This window comes from Mastacembelus armatus, chromosome 11 (assembly GCF_900324485.2).
Source record: "Mastacembelus armatus chromosome 11, fMasArm1.2, whole genome shotgun sequence".
NCBI lineage: Eukaryota > Metazoa > Chordata > Actinopteri > Synbranchiformes > Mastacembelidae > Mastacembelus > Mastacembelus armatus.
Window position 1 is genome coordinate 17,817,836 of NC_046643.1, and position 19,183 is coordinate 17,837,018.

The window sequence follows — 19,183 nt, forward strand, 5'->3', positions numbered from 1 at the left end:
CTCTTTGCAGTACTGTTGCACTTTATTCTCTTCTACCAGTGCACTCCCTCCTCTGTGCCTCTGATCTTTATACTCCACCAGCTGTAGCTACTTTACCTTGTGCCACTACATAGTTCCTTCAAAGTTAATTCCAAAGTTTGATAAATGCTTTTCCTGTTTTCTTCCCACCTGCTGCATTTACATTAGTGTTAGAGTTTAGTTTCAAAAGCTTTTGGCTTTTATCATCTTTATCTGGAGTACCAGTTTTATCAGATTTGACCATCTGTCATATCTTTCATAGGTCTGTGGTGAGGGTTGTGATGATTGTTCTGTCCAGGACTTTGGTCCGGACTGAAATATGAAAACAGGGCTAAGATTGGGCCACTTTTTTTTTTTTTTTACTTTGTCCAGTGGTTTGGTTTATGACCCAATCCTTCCATGTCTCTCTATGTTTTTAGTGCTAATTAGCAAATGTTAGCAGTACTCATACATTAAATATGGTGGTAAACATTATACCTATTAAGTTTTGACATGTTAGCAAGTTGGCCTGGGTGAAAGCCTCAAAGCCTGGGCTGAACTCAAATAGCTCACATGTGTGATGTTGTCACCTGACTCACCTTTGTTTGATGGCCCATTCAGACTGAGGATCATGATAGTGGTGCAGTGTCTACTTAAATTAGGAAAAATGTCTCCAGGCTGGCTAAAAAAAGGATACATGGAAGGGAGAAGGAGAAAAGAGACAAAGGCAGAGAGCTGAAGTGATTCATGGGAATTCAGCCCACATTGTCAGGGCGCAGCCATAGACATGCACACAATCCTCACGTCTTGGACTGGACTGGACTTAAATGAACTCTGAAGTTGCTGATGCGAGGGTCGATCATTGTGATGAAAATCCCACCAGTGTGGTGAAATCAGAGGGGTGCAGTGTCACACCATGCCTCTGCCTGGAATTTGCCAGTTTAGTGACAAATACCAGCAATGAAACAGCACAGGGTTAGTGTCTTATACTATAGTTTATTATATCACCCGCTATAGATTCAAACATAGGCTTTATTGTGTATACTAGTCTCGCCCAAGTCAGCTGGGTTTGGCTCCAGCCCCATGACCCTTGTAGAGATCATTTCAGTATAAGATCAACTTACTACACTTTGGGAATACTACCTATCAGTAAAGACTAGTGGAAAGGTATCATCATAAAGTGCATAAAACAGTACCAAATATGATTAGATATGAAATGACATTTTCAAATGAAGAAACCAGCAACATTAGTTAACTAATTCAAATAGCTGATTTTCTAAATAGCCAGTTTTGTTAATAGTAAAACTAGAAAACATAGTAATATGATGAGCTTTCTGCTTTTAGGTTTAAAAAAAGTTACATTCAAAATGAGTGAGAGTAAATGTTGAATGAATGATAGTGCTTTATGTAAAAGCAAAAACTTATATTAAAAGATAAACCTTTTATTTTTCAATGTAATTGAATACATTGCCAACATTAAAACTCCAGCATGTCAACAAAACAGCACAGTGCTGACTTTTAACTGTTTTCCTTGGGTAAAAACTCATCACATCATAACTTAAACACATTTTGCTTTCATCTGTAACGATCCAAGATTCAAGCATTTATCAGCACATTAATAAGAAATTGTGCAAAAATATTTATGCCAACAGCAGGTTTGCAAACAAACTGCACAGTCTTCTTCTTCTGAAACCAGAATCAAATCCCTTGCTTTTAGAAACATGAAAAGCAAATCCTGAGATCCCCTGACATTAGTGGGTTCAGTGAGCTTTAATCAAGCTCCACTATGTCTGGTTCATCATGTTTGCCCAGAGGAGACTGTGGGCTGTTCACTGACTGCTCCTGCTGGAGGGCCTCTTGGACTGGGGGTGTTTGGAGGATGAACAAGACTTTTCTGCCATCCTGACACACAGACAGTGTAAAATTAATACATAATATAGAATGCCTTAGTACTAGTAGTACATTACAGAAAAGAAAAAGTTGCTTACAGCAGGGGGTTCAAGCTCAGGTGGAGGTGGGTAGTGTACTGGCCCCTGCTGGAAGTGGGGGAACATTAGGGGTGCACGCATACCATTACTGTACAGCCCAGCAGGTACAGGTCGCAACAGTGGCATGTTGGACATGATGTTTGGACACAGAGCATAGCTGTTGGTGTAATGACCTGACATTCTAAATGGAGCATTAATAAAAGGCTGAGGTGCAGTCTGCCATAATTCACCAAAGAAAGGGGCACCTGGAAAGCAAGTTGAGACATTATTAACAACATTTGGACATTAAAATCTCTATTAATTTTACACTGGTCTTTGTGAGGAGGTTACTCATCCATCCATTTACATTAAAGCTAAAATTTAATCAAATATGCTAAGAAATTATTCTATGCAAAAAACATCATCATCATCAGAGCAACAATTTTCTTAGTAAATCACTTATATATGGTTTATATATTAAATGAAAAATAGCTAACAAAATACCAAAACTAAAATCTCTGATCTTAATAGATCTTGGAGGAAACTAACTCAGTACACTTACAGTGCTGTACTTGACTACAGATTTCCTGCTATTAATTAAAAGTCAATAATAGAAATTAGTCTGAAATAGGACACTTTACAAAATGAGTTCATTTACTTTTAGTACTTTATATTTTCACAGTAAAACATTTCTATTTTCACTAAATTGTAAATGCTTAACTTTTACCACTTATGAGTAGAGAGTAAAAGTATTTGCTTTACTATCAAAAAGTATTTCAAAGGCTTTTAATTAATCACTAGTCCACAACCCCAAAATATTTTCTGAACTATGAGATCTAATACAGAAGATCAGCACACCCTCACATTGAATAACTAAATGTTAGAAAAATGGCTGAAACTATTATTTATTTAATTTATTTTTTAATTTTATTGATATTATTTTATAAGTGATTTTTAACTAATCCATGTTTCAACTAGTATTGAGCATAAATATTTCTTTGAATTCTTCTACTCCAGCATATTTTAATTAGGGATAGTTAGATTAAGCTGTTACAGATGCTCTGAATTTCTATAATATGAACAGTTATATGAATAGTAATAGTGTATATTAATTAAGTGGTTCAAGTTCCTGTGTCAATAATTAAAAACCAATATCCAGGTCTGTCTGGGGCCCTTGTTGCTCTATTCACCCAGTTGATAATCCAGCCTTGTACACAGGGTTTAACCTCATTTACTACTTTATTATCTTAAAGTTTATTATTTTGTGTAGGCTGTTTCTCTTTGAGCTGTTCTCAATGCATCATCAAATGTGCTATGTAAATACTGTTTTAGTGGAAGAACCAAGTACTTATGATTAACAGTAAGTTCTTAGAGCAGCTGTGCCTGAATGTGATCTAAAATATTATTATGGTGCGTCTACTAATGAAAGAAATATGAGCGTTCATTCAGAAAAACAATCAAATTCATAATAATTTAATAAATACATTTTTTTATTTTTCGCGCCAGACTGCTCTGCCCCTCGTGCTTCTTCCACGCGCTGTTCTGTAGGTGTCCCATACGTGACCGTTGATGACGTCACCCCTCCACTTTGGATAGTGTGTATTGTGGGTTCTTCCAGTATTTGTTGATGCTAATAGTTTTGTATGTTTTGAATACAGTACTTGTACTTCAGACTTTTAAAATTTAAATGACCTGAGTACTTCATCCACTGAGTTAGCTAAACCACCATCTTTGTGCTAAAAATGTAAATATGTAGAAACAGTTGAGCTAACGTTAAAGTTAGCTTTAACATTATAATGCAGTAATAAAGATGCTATAACTTACTGAAAGGTGGAAGGTTACACTCCCGTTCACCTGGAGGGAAGGGCAGCACATCTCTGCTGTACAAAGGGGCCACATGCTCTCCTTCTGCGGCAGGCTTGCTCCGGAGATCCAGAGGGGCCCAGGCGTTGGTGCCGGTACTCCCCGGTGCCCCCGCACACTGTTCAGTCATGTCCGGTGTACGAGCGCCTCCATCAGTGGGGGCCGAGCCGCTGCACGCCGCTATCGTTACCGCCGAAGCGCCACCGTAGTGGGCGCAGGGCGACTGCTCGTTATTTGGGGGTTTATTTAGAGCTTTCTTTAGATTTCGCTGCAGGGCCGTGATCCGAGTCCGCTCTGCGACGAGATAGCACTTCCAGCAGTCACACTTGAGGAAAGGGCAGACCTTCATGTGGCCTTTCTGCGGGACGACGATCCCATGGTGGCGGCACCGGCTGCATTTCGGCTGTCGCGGTTTGCCATCGGCGGCAGCCGTCAGGTGTTTGGATGGGGACATGGCGATTGTAAAGTAGTAACGAAAGCAGTAGTTAAGTAATATAGCTGAGTATATGGGTCAGGTGCCCGCCTAAATGCCCCCCCCCCCCACGTGCACATATACACACTCACACATTGACAGGCTCAATCTGAATTCCCTATAAAATGTAGCGTTTTCGGGCCTGGGAAAATGTCCCAGCAGATGGTAACAGACCAATCAAAGCCTGTCACCGGTTGACACTTGTTGCTGTGCAGATTTGTCAAACTCCGCAAGTTGCGTGAGAAAGTTTCTATTACGGCAAGAAGGCTTATTCATTGAGTGGTCTAATGTTGATTTTTAGGTCTGTAAATGTGTCACATACACCCGCGGATGGATTATAAGACAGTGGTCCGTAGGGCACACACATTGTTTTGTGTTTATTGGTTTTCCAGTCCTTTGTTTCTCTTTTTGACAGTTTTTGTAGTTATTTGGCTTTTCTGGGTGTTGTTTCTGTTTATTTTTAGTTGTTTTGTATTTCTTGGTTTAAAATTTATGTATGTATTTTGTGGCTTTTTCTCGACAGTTTCTAATCATTTGATTGACTTTTTGGTGCTAAGGTTAACAGCTGTCATGGTTCTCTGATCTAAGGATACCAGACCCTTTGGGTCCTTGGGCCTGTGCCCACCAGTTTTGTCAACATGTCCATACTTTTATTTAAATGTTTGTATTTATATTTACACAGTAGCATTGGTCATTTCATTTAAAGATTGGTCTTCCTCTACCCCTGCTCACTACCTGCATTCAGTGTCAGTAGATGGCTGCAGTTAAAAACTCTGTGCGACCACTAGATGTCAGTCTCAAAAAGTAAAAGTCCCATTTAAATGTTGACTTTAAGTACATTAAGTTAAAAGAACTGAAGTATTGGCACCAAAAGCTCCCATTCTTGTATATTACTGGTTTATAATTATTGATAGGTTAGTGTGTTTATCATTTTTATCCTGCAGTTGGTAAAAGTAGAGCTAATTTTAATTGAATTGCTTACACTTATCTAAATAATTTTACATACTGGCAGGAAATAAAAGCTATTCAGCTGCAGTGGATAATGCCTAATGACAAAATTGTACTTAAGCAGAGGTCTTGAATTAATGTACTTAGTTACTCTCTACCCCTGATTATTAAAAAATTGTATATTTGAGTGTAGCACTTCTATGTTAAATATTAAATACCCAAAGATCAACTAAAGAAATCCATGTTAATCAATCATGGATTCTACTTTAGGATCTGTTTTCAATAGGGCCATAAAATGAGCTGATCTAAAATGAAACTTGAGAGAAAACACTTAATTTCCATGTTTATTTACATAGTGTAGGGTGTTACATTAAAAGTCCTTGTCACCATTTTATTATAAATACACAATTTTAAACAAGGCTTGATGACCCTCATTAAAATACATCCTTCAAACCTTTTGAAACATAATAAAAGAAATGCTTTAATGGATATAACTATTTCATTTTTGCACCTTTTAAATGTCAATAAATCATGCAAAGCAGAAATATAGAGCATGGAAACAAAATGTTATAGATTAAATGTTTTGCTTTACAAAGGAGAACTGAAATAAAACAAAAATATATGATTGAAAATAAAAAATATAGTCTGGTGGCAAAGCTTAAAGATCTTTCTCATAAACACAGAAGTTAATTGATGGCTTTCAGCAATAGTGCCCTATATCAATATACAGTACATACATTATCTGTCAATGAAGGGAAAGTTCAAATAATGTAAATCTTAACTAATAAACATTCAAACCATACATTTCAACTGTTGTAAAGATAGCTTGTGACATAGATGGACAATATAAAGGCATATCTGATAACACAATAATCATACCATTATGGATAGCGTTGCTCTTTCCGTCATGCATACAACAGTTTACAGTTTAACTGCACCATCTTCAGCATCCCCAGAAAGTGTTAAACAGTATTTCGCAGGCACTTACAAAACATGATTTAGGCCTTTAAATGAGTTCATGATTACATGTAGGTTTTAAAATGGTTCATTAAAAAGAATTCAAAGAAATATTTATGAGCAGGTGCTTCTGTACTTCTGGAAATAAAAAGATTACAGTTTAGGTCACAATCCAAATGAATACCAAGGGTCTCTGGAAGACATCTGAGCAAAGAGCTGGAGACACGATGGCTGTGAAGACAATATCTGAAAAATTCAAAACAAAACATTAGACTTTAAGACTCCATAGACCCTGAATGACAAAAACATAACAAGAAGCTGTGAAATAATTCAATGTAATCTGTATCTTAATGTACCTTTTTAAATGTCCAGTAAGGCTGGGTCTTGTATGTGGTGGTCTTGAGGTTGGATGTGTGACATCCAGAGCTGTCAGAGGGTGTTTATGGTCACATTTGGCTATGTATTCTTTCCAGTAGTTGGAGCTTGCTCATTGCAGTTTATTTCACAAGCTTAGCATGTTGCTGCACATCCAGCTTTCTTTACAGATATTTGGGAATGGGAGCAGACTTTAGATGTTGGCGGAGCATACGCGGCAGAGTAAAGATCTTGAAGCTTGGCATTCTTAAAGCAGACACTCTGAAATATCTTCAGAAGACTCCTTATTCTGCTCTGCAGAGTGGCTTTCATCTTTCTTTAACCAAATTTTGTTAAAATTCAGAAATATACAGACCTATGTGTTTGTACACCCAATTTGGTTTTCTTTGACAGTCAGGTTAATAATTTGGCAAATTAACAGTTTCGGTTATAGTGTAAGTTAGAATATTGAGACATACATGTATGTTTGTGAAAGAGTAAATGCTTGTGATAAACTTTGAAAATAAAAAAAATATAATGTACACTGAATGTTTGCAGATATTGGAAATAATAAACATCTCTTTTCTATGCTAACCGTTTACAGTACGGTAATCAGAAGGTCTGATAAGTATAAACATAACTAAAAGTGAAATATGCAAAGAAAATATATATTTAACTTGTATAAAATTAAATAGTAAAAATCCTGTAACAACCACATGCAGAGCAGAATAAAGGTAGTCTTTATTCCAGTGAGAATTAGGCATCTGGTGAGCACTGTGGTTATAGGCCTATAGAGTAACCTTCTCTTAGAAAATCATTCCTTAATTTTCAAACTCATCAGTATCGGCGACCATAGCTTGGGGAACTGTAGGAAGAGGATGAGAAAGTTGTGGTGAAACTTGATCCCGTGGCATCAAAGCTGCCTCTCCTGGAGCCTGACCTAGATCCAGTTCTTGAGCCAGACCGTGACCCAGTAGCAGACCCTGAGCCACTGATGCTATAGGGACTGTAGAGGCCTTTGCTGGACTGAGATGATGCTTCAAGTAGTCGTAGACCAGTCCCCTCCTCTATCATGCTCCTTTCCATAGCATCCTTATAGGAGATTTTAAGCTTAGTTTTAGGGCATGTGAGGTATTTGGAGTATGCACTAACATCGCGTAACTTCTGTGCAGTGCGTGCATCTAATATGCCCTTCTTCACAGCCTCATCTATAGAGACTCTGCTAGTAGCATCTGGTTCAATTAATCCTCCAGTGAGATACTGGACCTCCAGAAATCGCTGTCCAGCCTCGTAGTACAGCCAGCCTTTCTTCAGGGCTTGGGCTGCTGACATTTTGGTTTTGGTTCTTGGATCTTCAAATCCATTGTAGGCCTTCTGTGCTAGAGTGATGCGATCTACCATGATTTTATCCACAAGACCTTTATTCAATGCATCTGTAACAGAGAATTTCTCTCCAGTATTTGGGTCGACGATTCCTCCAGTGCAGGCCTGAGCTTCCAGCAATCTTTGACCTGTTATATTGTCCACAAGGTTTCTGTGAATAGCCTCTGTGACAGACACCTTCTCCAGTGTATCTGTGTCTAAGATTCCAGCCACAGGGCCAGTTTCCTCTGTTGGGTCAGTCCATGTGGTTGCTGGTGTTTTTATAGAAGGTATTGGGCTCATGGGGTAGGAGGAAGAGGAGCCAAAAGAGGATGAACGTGATCTGACACCACTCATATTTCCAGACAGCATGTCTGCAAACTCTGTGATGGACAAAGTTCCTGCTCGGTACTGATCTAGAGCAGACTTGTCAATCAGGCTCCGTGAAATTGCATCATCAATGTCATACTGCCGACCAGACCTTCGGTCAGTGATCATGGATTTCACAACTCCATCAGATGATGTGGTGGTTATTTCCTCCCATTCACACTCCTGTTCTGAAAGCTCTAGATATGTCTGGTGGTCAATAAGCCCTTTCTGATATGCTTCATAAACGGACATCTCTTTGCCTGTCTCTGGATCGACAATGACGACCCGACGTTTGCGAACAGAAGATTTGGACGATGTTTTCCTCTCACGCTTCTTTTCTTTCAGTAGTAGAAGAGCAAGACCTGTTTCTGGGTCTATCATACATCTCTCCATCAGCTGCAGGTAGGTGAGATTTTCCTCAGTGTTAGGGTCAAAGAAGCCCTTTGTGTCATCAGATGGGTCAGTGAGGATTTCATTCATTTCCTCATCAAAGAGGCCACGTTGATAGGCTGTTTCCACTGGCAAACGGTGGCTCTCCTGTGGATCAATGATTCCACCAGTAGCAATCTGAGCCTCTAGCAGACGGATGCCATGGTCTTTCAGAATGAGTCCCTTCTTCATAGCCTGGAATAGTGAGATGATCTTTCCAGAATAAGGGTCTTTGTAGCCTGTGACAGCTCGTTCAGCTGAGAGGAGTTTGTCTTTAAACTCTGGGCCAACAATACCCATTTTAACAGCTTCAGTTACATTTAGCTTCAGATTCTTAATTGGATCTATCACATATCCTGTGGCAGCTTGAGCCTCAAGGAGCTCAAAGGCAGTTCCTGGTCTGATCATGTTCTTTTTCATGGCTTGGTAAATAGACAAACGATCTTTACTAGATTCTACAAACACACCAGCAATGCAGCTTATCCCTTCAAGGTATTTCTTCAGGCCTCTGCTGACCTCCTCCACTGTAGTGATGCCTTCATTGAGTTCATTGTATGTTTTTTGGTCGATAATCTGTGAAAGTAGCAGCTCATCTGCAGTAATTTGCTTTCTGAGACCCTTAAAGAGAAGTCTTCTATCAGCCAGTGAAAGTAACCGCAAACCACTTTCTTTATCAACTCTGCATCTTTTCAGTAGTTGGGCATACGACAATTTTTCATCTGTTGTTGGCTCTGTGTAACCTCGTACATCCCCAGTAGGTTCAGATATTCTGTCAAGTGTCTCCTTATTGATGTATCCACGCTGCATGGCCACATCTGTGGGGAGGTGGAAGTAGTGTTCAGGATCCATTAATCCACCAGTTGCATTCTGGGCCTCCAAAAGCCTTAGGGCATAATCCTCTGGAATCAGGTCTTTTTTCATTGCCTGAAAGAGAGAAATGACCTTTCCAGTGTATGGATCTTTGTACCCTGTCACTGCTCTCTCAGCAGACAGAAGTTTGTCATGAAGTTCAGGGCCCACAAGCCCTTTGCGCACTGCCTCATCAACTGTTAGAAGTTCATCTTTGACTGGATCAATCATGAACCCTGTTGCTGCTTGGGCCTCAAGGAGATTCAAAGCAACTTCAGGCTTAATCTGTCCACTTTTCATAGCCTGGTATATGCTGATCTTTGGAGGACTGTCTGACATTATTCCAGCAATACAACCACTACCAAACAGATATTGTTTTACTGATGGCATCTCCATTACTTCACGAATAGTCAGCTTTTCTTGTTTCAAGAGGTTGTATGTGTGCAAGTCAATAATTCGAGCACTGTAAAGCTCCTCAATAGTAACTCTTCTTCTGATGACATCACATGACATGCTTTGCTCTGACCTCAGGGTTTCCCTGTGTTCAATGATTTCAATGATGATGATTAGCATTCTTTCCTTTGTGATTTGTCCCAAGCGATACTGCTCCAAGAGACGACGTCTCTCTTCTTCCGGAAGCATATTTGAGTTCATGACTTCCCAAATAGTCATACTCTTTCCTGCAAAACTCTTATGAGGGATCTCAATTTGCGTGTTAGCTAGATCTGTTTGGGCTTGCTCCTCTGTGTACTGATAAGATTTCTCTTCAGGAGCAGGAGCTTCAACCTTTGACAGAGGCAGGTAGCACAGGCCGGAGTTGGGATCTCGTACACATTTTTCCAGCAACTGCCTGTAAGTAACACTTTCATTGGTGTTGGGATTGGTGAAGCCTTTAATGTCACCTGAAGGGTTATCGAAAGACTTGGCCATTTGTTTGCTGAAATAGCCACGCTGAATGGCTACATCATTGGGAACACGAATGCTGCTTACTGGATCAATGACTCCTCCTGTAGAAAACTGAGCTTCCAGGAGAGGAATAGCATGTTCTCTCAGTACAAGCTCTTTCTTCATGGCTTGGAGTACAGAAATCTTATTGCCTGTATATGGATCTTTGTATCCTGTCACTGCTTTTTCAGCTGAGAGAAGCTTCTCATGAAGCTCTGGACCAACAACTCCAGCCTTCACAGCATCATCCACAGAGTATTTCAGATTTTTGACTGGATCAGTTATGAAACCAGTTCCAGCTTGTGCCTCGAGCAGTCTTAACCCAGTGTTTTGTTGCAAGACATTATTTTTCATTGCTTGATATATGCTTAATTTCTCATTTGAATCTACCATTGTGATGCCATCAATGCAGTCTGTGCCCTGCAAGTACTTCCTGACCTTATCAGTTTCACTGACTTCTTTAGGTGTCTTTTTACCTTGCTGGAGTTGGTCAAAGGTAGACTTATCAATGATGTTGGAATCAAGTAATGAGCTGGCAGCGACTGGTCCCCTAAGGCCTTCAAAACATGCCTCTTCCTTTGTTTTGTCCTCTCTTTCATCAACCATTGTTATCACAATCTTTATCAACTTTTCAATTGTCACCTGTCCCATCCTGTACTGGCGAATCAGCTCTATTCTTTGCTCCTCTGTGATGTATTCAGAGTGTATAATTTCCCAAATTGTGACTTTTCTCCCTTTGAAAGGACCATATTCAAGTTCCATGGTTGTATGGTTCAAAGCCTCCTTTGCCTTAGCCTCTGTAATCTGCTTGTCTTCTTTAGGTTTTGGGGGCTTCTTTGAAAGGGGAAGCAATGGGAGACCAGTTTCTTTGTCTGTGACACATTTATTCATGAGCTGAGCATAAGTTGCATCTTCTTGTGAGTTGGGATCAAAAAAGACCTTTGTGTCATCAGTGTTCTTGTTCAGGGTCTTGGCGATTTCCTCATCAAAGTAACCACGCTTGCAGGCAACCTCATGTGGGATGCGATAGCTTTTAACTGGGTCAATAACTCCACCTGTAGAGAGTTGTGCCTCGAGCAGACGGATGCCCTGGTCTTTCTTAATAAGTCCTTTGTGCATGGCTTCAAACAGGGACACATTCTTTCCTGTGTATGGATCTCTGTAGCCACTGACAGCTCTCTCTGCAGAGAGAAGTTGTTCATGCAGCTCTGGACCTACAAGACCTGACTTAACAGCTTCATCAACAGGGACCCTCTCATTTTTGACAGGATCGATTAAAAACCCAGTTGCTGCTTGGGCTTCAAGAAGGTTCACTGCAGTTTCTGGTGACAGTAATTCTTTTTTCATAGCTTGATAGAAAGGCATTTTCTCCTTAGTTGGTTCATTTAACAGCCCAGCAATGCTTGGTGTTCCCTGCAGTGCCTTCTTCACAGGCTCCATCTCCGAGATCTCTTTAACTGTTATCTTGCCATTACTCAACTTGTTAAACAAGTCTTTATTTATAATCTTAGATTCTAACAGTTCACTGGCAGAGACTGGAGCCCTCAAACCATAGAACACATTTTCATTATTCTTTTCCTTGTCCTCCACAACAGTGATGACAATTTTGATTATCTTTTCCACTGTGATCTTGCCTGTCTTGTACTGGCGGATCAGTTCCCTCCTTTGTTCTTCAGTGAAATATTCTGAATTGATTACTTCCCAAATGGTGACAGTTTTCCCTCTGAATCTTCCAAAAGGCACATCAACATTTGATTTACTGAACACTTCCTTAGTCTCCATATCTGTGTATGTTCTTTCACTTTGAGCAGCTTTCTCAGTTACTGGTAATAGCAGCAGGCCTGTCTCTGAATCTTTAGAGCATCTGTTCAGTAGCTGTTGGTATGTGAGTGGCTCTTGAGTGCTGGGGTCAGTGAATAACTTGCAATCATCACTGGGATCAGTAAGATTCTTGTTTGTGTCTGTATCAAACTGACCCTGCTTGTAGGCAATCTGCAGGGGTACTCTGTGACTATTGACGGGGTCAATAATGCCTCCAGTTGCAAGTTGTACATCTAGGAATTTGGTGCCCTGCTCCTTCTCAATAAGGCCCTTTTTCATGGCCTCAAACAGAGAGATTTTGGCCCCAGTATAAGGATCTTTAAAGCCAGTGGCTGCTCTTTCTGCAGAGAGCATCCTGTCATGGAGCTCTGGGCCAATTAACTCATCCTTTACAGCCTCATCTACAGAGAGGAGTTTATTTTTCACTGGATCTACCATGTAACCAGAAGCTGCTTGAGCCTCCAGGAGCATTGTGGCAGTGTTAGGGGTAATCTTGTTCTCAGTCATGGCTTGATAGACACTCATTTTCTCTTTGGATGGAGTCAAGACACCTCCAACACCACTCTGACCTTTTAGACATGCTTTAACTTTATCGGTTTTTTCAAGGTCTTGCACAGACACTTTGCCCTTTTTCAGTTTGTCGAACTCCTTTTTGGTCAGGACACCAATATCATGGAGCCTTTCAGCAGGAACTTTCTCTCTTATTCCCTCAAATGCTAATGGTGACTCGCCATCTTTTTTAACACCTTGTTCAACTGAACCATTGAAAACTTTCCTTGTTGTACCCACCATTGTCATGGTGACTAACTGCTCCTCAGGAACCTCATCAGTTTGGACTTCAATTTCTTTTGTTTTGGATGCTCCCTGTTTGGAAGTAACCTCAAGAATCTGGAGTTTCTCTTTGAGCTTTTGGTTTTCCTCTCCCAAGAGCTTTTCTTGTTCAAGCCTTTTCTTTTCAAGCACTTCCATTTCTTTCTGTTTCTTTTTCATCTCAGCTTCAGCCTCCTTTTGTTTCTTGACAGCTTCATCCATTATGGCCTGAAGTTTCTTTTTCTCCTCTTCCATTAGCATCTTCTGACGTTCTTGTTCATCTTTGAGAGTTTTGGCCTTGGACATTTCGTCCTCAAGCTGTTTCACAAGCTTCTTTTTCTCATCTTCAACAGCCTTTTCTCTTTTCAACAACACTTCCTTCTCTGTGAGGAAAGACTGCTGAAGTATTGCCTTCTGTTGCTCGATTTGTTCTTGTTGGGCATTTGCCATCTGTTTGGAAAAAAGGTGGGCATATTTGAGTAAAACTGTCAATCAATATCACTCAATCATTGCATGTAACAAAGAAATGTTTAAATAGTTACGGTAGAGTTAAATATAAGAACTAAGCAGCAGTTTAGCCTAAAGTCTGGCTGTCTTACTTGTTTAAACGTTTAAAAGTTAATTAATTAATTTAAATTCTAAAAATAAGTGAAGCAGTTGTTCAATGCTGTGTAAAATATGTTCATTAATGTCACACTACCTCTTTAGATTTTTTCTGAAGATCCGCTGCCTCTTTTTTCAGCTTCTCTCTCTCCTTTTCTAGGTCAGCGATGGCTTTCTTCAAGTCGTCTGCCTCTCTAGTGCTCTGCAGCCTCTGTGTCTCCAACTTTTGCACAACAGTTTCTGTAGTTTGCTTTTCTGTCTCTTGAAGGCGAGCTTTTGCTTCGTCAGCTTGTTTCTTGAATTTCTTAGCCTCCTCTTCAGCTTTTGTCTGAGCATCACTGAGCTCTTTCACCCTCAATTTTAATTTCTCTGCTTCAGCTGAAACTTCAAGCTGTCTCTTTCGCTCAGCCTCCAGTGATTTTTGGAAGCCCTGGGTCTCCTTGGCAAGGCGCTGCTGGATCTCTTGTTTATCCTCTAGTAGTTTTTTAGCATTTTCTTGTGCCTGTTTCTTTTGTTTCTCGAGCTCCTCTGCCGCAGCTTTCAGTTTTGTAGCCTCTTGGATGGCCTGCATTTTCTCTTTTAGCATTTTCTCTGCAAGGTCTCTTTGTTCAGCCAGGTTTGACTCTGCTATCTGCCTCTGTTTGGCTGTTTCTTCAGCCTCCACACTAAGTCTAGCAGCTTCCTCTGCCAAGCTCTTCATTTTCTCGGCTTCCTCTGCAAGTAGCTTCTGTGTATTATCTTTGTCTTTCCGCATGAGATGCCGATTTTCTTCCTCAATCTTAAGCTTAAGTTTCAGGAGCTCATCCATCTGGGCCTTAACTTTGGACAACTCATCCTCCACCTGTGCTTTTTGTTTGACAGCATCATTTACTTCACCTTTAACTCGCTGAAGCTCCTCATCCAACACTGCTTTCTGCTTGTCTGTCTCATCCAGTTGTAGTTTAACCATGGTCAGTTCCTTTTCAACCTGAGACTTCTGTTTAAGTGCTTGTTCGGCTTCTTTTTTGTGCTTGGCCATTTCTGCATCAGCCTGCTGCTTCTGCTTTAGAGCTGCTGCCTCGGCTGCCGCTCTCTTGGAGGCCTCCTGTTCTGCTTCTTTCCTCAGTCTCTCTGCATCTTTTTGAGCCGTAGCCTGTTTAGCTGCTTCATCCTCAGCTGCTTTTTTCTGCTTTTCAGCCTCCTCTGCTTTTTGACGGAGCAAGGTAGCCTCTTTCTCTGCTTTCACTTTGGCTTTCTCAGCTGCTTGTGCGAGTTTCTTAGCATTTTCAAACTCCTCTTTCAGTTTTTCCTGAGCAAGAACATCTTCTTTATTCTTACTGAGAACATCTTGAGCTTTCTGTTCTGCAACAGTACATTTCTCTGCTGCCTCTTTGGCCAGAATGACTTGCTGCTGTGCTTCGTTTTCAGCCTCGTCTTTCTGCTTATTTGCTTCAGCAGCTTTCTGTTTGAGGCGTTCAACTTCCTCCTGAGCAGCTTTGCATTGTCTGGCCGCCTCCTCCTCTGCTGCAGTAATCTTCTTCACCTTCTCCTCAGCTTCTTTCCTTTTCTTCTCTTCCTCTGCTGCCAGCTTTTTCAGTTTCTCTGCCTCCTTCTCTGCTTTGAGTTTGCTCTTCTGTGTCTCATCTGCAATACCCTTCAGTTTCTTTAACTCTACCTCCAAATCGGTTTTCTCTTTCGACGCTTTTTCAAAGTTGATCTTAATGATGTGAATTTCCTCTTCAACCACTTTCCTTTGCCTTACAGTTTCTTCCACTATAGTTTTTTGTCTCTCCAACTCTGATTCAGAAGAGCTTTTCAGGTGTGTGACTTTCTCCTCAATTTCTTGTTTATGCTGAGCAGCTTGGTCCTCCAGTAGCTTTCTCTGATAAGCTTCATCTTCAGCTTTTCTTTTGAGTTTTTCATTCTCTGCCTCTTTGGCTTTCAGAGCAATCTCTGCTTCAGTCCTCAGACGTGTCGCCTCATTGATGGCAGCCAGTTTTTCCTTGAGTGTCTTCTCAGCTTCTGCTCTTTGCCGGGCTGCCTCTTCCTCTGCAATCTGCCTCTGCTTTTTCGCCTCTTCAGCAACTGATCTCAATCTAGTTGCTTCTTCAGCAAGTTGCTTCATTTTCAGTGCCTCAGACTCGAGAAGCTGTTTGCTCTTTTCTGTCTTTGACAGCGTCTCCTTCTCAGCTTGAATCTTCATCTGCAGAAGAGCATCCATTTCGCTTCTGACTTTAGCCAGCTCATCTTCCAGTTGCTTTCTCTGGTTTTCAGCAGCATTGACCTCATTTTTCAGACGCTGAAGCTCGTTATCCAACAGGCCTCTCTGTTGTTCAGCGTGTTCAAAGTCGGCCTTCAAACGAATGCATTCTTGTTCCGCAGAGAGCTTTTGTTGAGCTATTTGTTCTGCAAATTTCCTCTGTTTTTCCAACTCTTTCTCAGCGTTCTCCTTCTGCTTAAGTGCAGCTTCTTCAGCTTTAGCCCTCCTCTTGGCGTCTCGCTCGGCCTCGACCTTCTGCCTTTCTGCTTCCTCTTGAGCCTGGCTCTTCTTCTGGGCTTCCTCCTCAGCCTGTAGTCTCAAGCGGAGAGCCTCATTAGCTTTCTGTCTCCAGGTTTCAAGCTCTTTCTCTGCTTGCTCCCTGGCTTTGTCAGCTTCTTCTTGTTGTTTTCTAAGTTTTTCAGCTTCCTCCTGTAACTGAAGAACAGTGCCCTGCTCTTTCTTAAGGGACTCTTCGAGCTTTGTTGCCTTTTCATGGAATGATGTGGATTTGGCTTGTAACTCTGTGGCAGCGGTCTTTTGTGCTACTACTTCTACTACCTTAATCTGCCTCAGTTTCTCCTCTTCAGCTTGTCTCATGCGCCTCTCTGCCTCTTCTGCTTGCATTTTGAATTTCTGCAGATCATCTAATGCCTTCTGCTTCTGCTTGGCTGCCTCTTTTTCTGCTTCAGATTTACGCTTCAGCTCATCTTCTGCATTTTTCTTTTTCTGGGTCTCTTCAGTCACCTGTTTCCGAAGTCTTTCTGCTTCCTCCTGAGCAGCTTTCCTGAGCTTCTCTGCATCAGCAGCCTTGTCTCTGAGCTGCTGTAACTCAGCCTCAGCTGTAGTCTTCTGTGTAACTGTTGTGTCTAACTGGAGTCTAATTATGTGGATTTCCTCTTCGATCCTTCTACGGCTGAGAAGTGCCTCTTCCAGCTGCTGACTCTTGGACTTGATCTCCTGTTCTGACAGGCTCTTCAGATGCTGCAGTTCCTGCTGTATGTTTTGCTTCTGTTTCTCAGCATCCACTGCCACATCTTGCCTCTTGCTGGCCTCTTCTTTCATCTTCAGCTTCAGCTCCTGAGCTTCCTGTTCGGCTTTGGTCACAGATTTAGCATGAGCTTCAGCCAGCTGTTTCTGTTTATCTAACTCAGCCTGTATCTCTGCCATCCTTTTCCTCTCCTCCTCTTTGAGTTTCTCAGAAGCTTTCTGTGTTAGAAGCAAAGTGGAGGAATGTTAGAGGTGTAAAGCTTCATGGAAACAGTTACAGAACATGAAGGTACTTAAAGTAAAAATGCCATATGTTTAGCTAGAACTTGTTATTTCTAACAGGTAACTGTATCTACAGGTAAAAAATGTATCGGGAAATGCTTGTCATGTTTACTCAAAGTATGGCACACAGAATGACACTTAACGTCACAACACAGCACAACATTACACTTTTCTTTCATGCAGTTGACAATACTCTTTATCTGTATACAAAGACCTTCTTACAAACAAGAGTGAATTGTGTGGTTTTCTTTAATAATAGCAAACTTAGTGTTAATGTTGTTGGTGTAAACGGGATCTAGTTGCTGCTCCTGTATATTTTAACAACAAAAAAATAAACTTTTTTTTTCATATTTGAAAAAATTGGTTGTTGCATAATTCAGTCACTATTTTATTTTGGGATTTAGCTTCTCAGACAGTTTTTTATAAAATGTGTAAAGTAATTAATAAGAAATAGGCAGGGAGTAAATAATTAGCAGCATGCAAAAAGTATGGAGCACGTGGGAAATAGACCAAAGCTTCACAGAGACAGCACAGTAATTGAAGTAATAAAGGTAATAAGGAATTGCATTGCAGCAAATCAGAATTATAAGAACCAGAATATCCTCACTATGAAGAACAGCAGAGTGATGCAGCAAACACAGCAGGGCATAATGGAACATACACAGGGTAAGCTTGGATTCATTTAAGTCACAAGACATAAATCCAAGATGATGTAGCACTGACTGACAACAGATACTGGAAACACAGAGATGAGTTCTGCCATTTAGGAGAAATGGTAAATGTGCCATGTTGTGTACAAGTGATTGATAATTATAAGGAAGGTTCAGATTTTTATAAACCTGTAATAATGATCTTGAATTGACTTCTGAATCCTTTGTAACACCAGCCCTGATTAGTCAGCAATTATTCAATTAGTCCATTAATAGAGTTTTTTCTCTCCACTGTCGCCAAGTGCTTGCTCATAAGGGAATTGTTGGGTTTTTAGTTTTAGTTTTTGTAAAGTGCCTTGAGATGATTTGTATTGTGATTTGGCGCTATACAAATAAAATTGAATTGAATTGAATTGAATAGAAAAAGAATCTGTGTCAGTAACTTTTCATATCTTGGAGTATCTTATTAGAGATTCGGTCAACAAAACAAAGCATTTAAGGATTCACCTTTCACTCTGTGGGTCGACAGATTGGATTTTCATACATTAAAATACAAACTGAAAAAATAACCTGCAACAACTAAATTCATAAAAATCTTGTGAATGAAATTTAAAGTTTAAATCATTTACAGGACACTAGCAAAGCAAAAACAGAACGATGGTGCTAGTTGCTCAGTGAAAACACAGACAGACTCAATTATCAAAGGTTTCCATAAAATCCTGAACCTTCCCTTCACTGCAGACGATGTCTGATGCAGAGAGGAGTGGTATGAACTCGGAGGGTCTTGTTTTAAATACCTGGTGCTTTGGGGTTAATTCATCTCTTAAGCGTGTGATTAATATTCATCATGACAAAGCACTGGCGAGCAAGTCAAAAGGATCAAACACAATAGAAAGTTAGAAAAGGAGAAAAGGGAAAAGTAAAGGTAGAAGCAGATTGAAAAGAATATATCTGAGGAGGCAGGTAGCCACACTGAAGCCTTCAAACCACCTGTGCAGGTGATTTCCAGAGGAACTAAAGAAGCAAATACCAAATTAAAACTGTTGAACAAGCAGTTGGAAAATGTGACTGAATTTGGAACTTATGCCAAATTACGTGACATGATTTGACTAAATCCACAGTGTAAGGGAATGAGAGACATATTGTAGTGGGGATGTGATGTGCTGCAATACTGGGATGAAACCGTTTGCTTCACCACTGTACGCTCTCCGATCATCCTGAACAGATTTTGATTCTGAGTAACAGAATCAGAAATTTAAGTGCCAACATTTTGGAAATT

General features: G+C 40.5%; 2 protein-coding genes across 24 annotated transcripts in view; both read right to left on the reverse strand.

Moving 5' to 3' along the window:
• Positions 1 to 1,473: 1,473 nt before the first annotated feature.
• LOC113125920 (doublesex- and mab-3-related transcription factor A2-like) lies at positions 1,474 to 4,324 on the reverse strand. The gene is made up of 3 exons (XM_026299587.1): positions 3,789 to 4,324; positions 1,986 to 2,230; positions 1,474 to 1,899 (listed from the first exon to the last, which is right to left on the reverse strand). Exons 1-3 carry the CDS (start codon positions 4,279 to 4,281, stop codon positions 1,768 to 1,770), a joined length of 870 nt encoding a protein of 289 aa, XP_026155372.1. The 5' UTR covers positions 4,282 to 4,324; the 3' UTR covers positions 1,474 to 1,767.
• Positions 4,325 to 5,578: 1,254 nt separating this feature from the next.
• Positions 5,579 to 19,183, reverse strand: part of pleca (plectin a) — an 83,588-nt gene continuing 69,983 nt past the window's right edge. For all 23 annotated transcript variants that reach the window (XM_026299557.1, XM_026299562.2, XM_026299559.2 and 20 more), the window contains 3 exons: positions 13,844 to 17,191; positions 6,561 to 13,593; positions 5,579 to 6,450 (listed from right to left, as the gene is read on the reverse strand). In XM_026299557.1, coding sequence (XP_026155342.1) covers positions 7,396 to 13,593; positions 13,844 to 17,191 — 9,546 coding nt within the window. In that variant the 3' untranslated portion in view covers positions 5,579 to 6,450; positions 6,561 to 7,395. The remainder of the gene's footprint in view (positions 6,451 to 6,560; positions 13,594 to 13,843; positions 17,192 to 19,183) is intronic.

Excerpts from the sequence above, each read along its gene's own strand:
- LOC113125920 (XM_026299587.1), bottom strand. The coding sequence starts at position 4,281 with ATGTCCCCATCCAAACACCTGACGGCTGCCGCCGATGGCAAACCGCGA. Across the intron at positions 2,231-3,788 it reads GTGTAACCTTCCACCTTTCA|GTGCCCCTTTCTTTGGTGAA; the intron begins GTAAGTTATAGC and ends CTTGCTTTCCAG. Across the intron at positions 1,900-1,985 it reads CTGAGCTTGAACCCCCTGCT|GATGGCAGAAAAGTCTTGTT; the intron begins GTAAGCAACTTT and ends TCTGTGTGTCAG.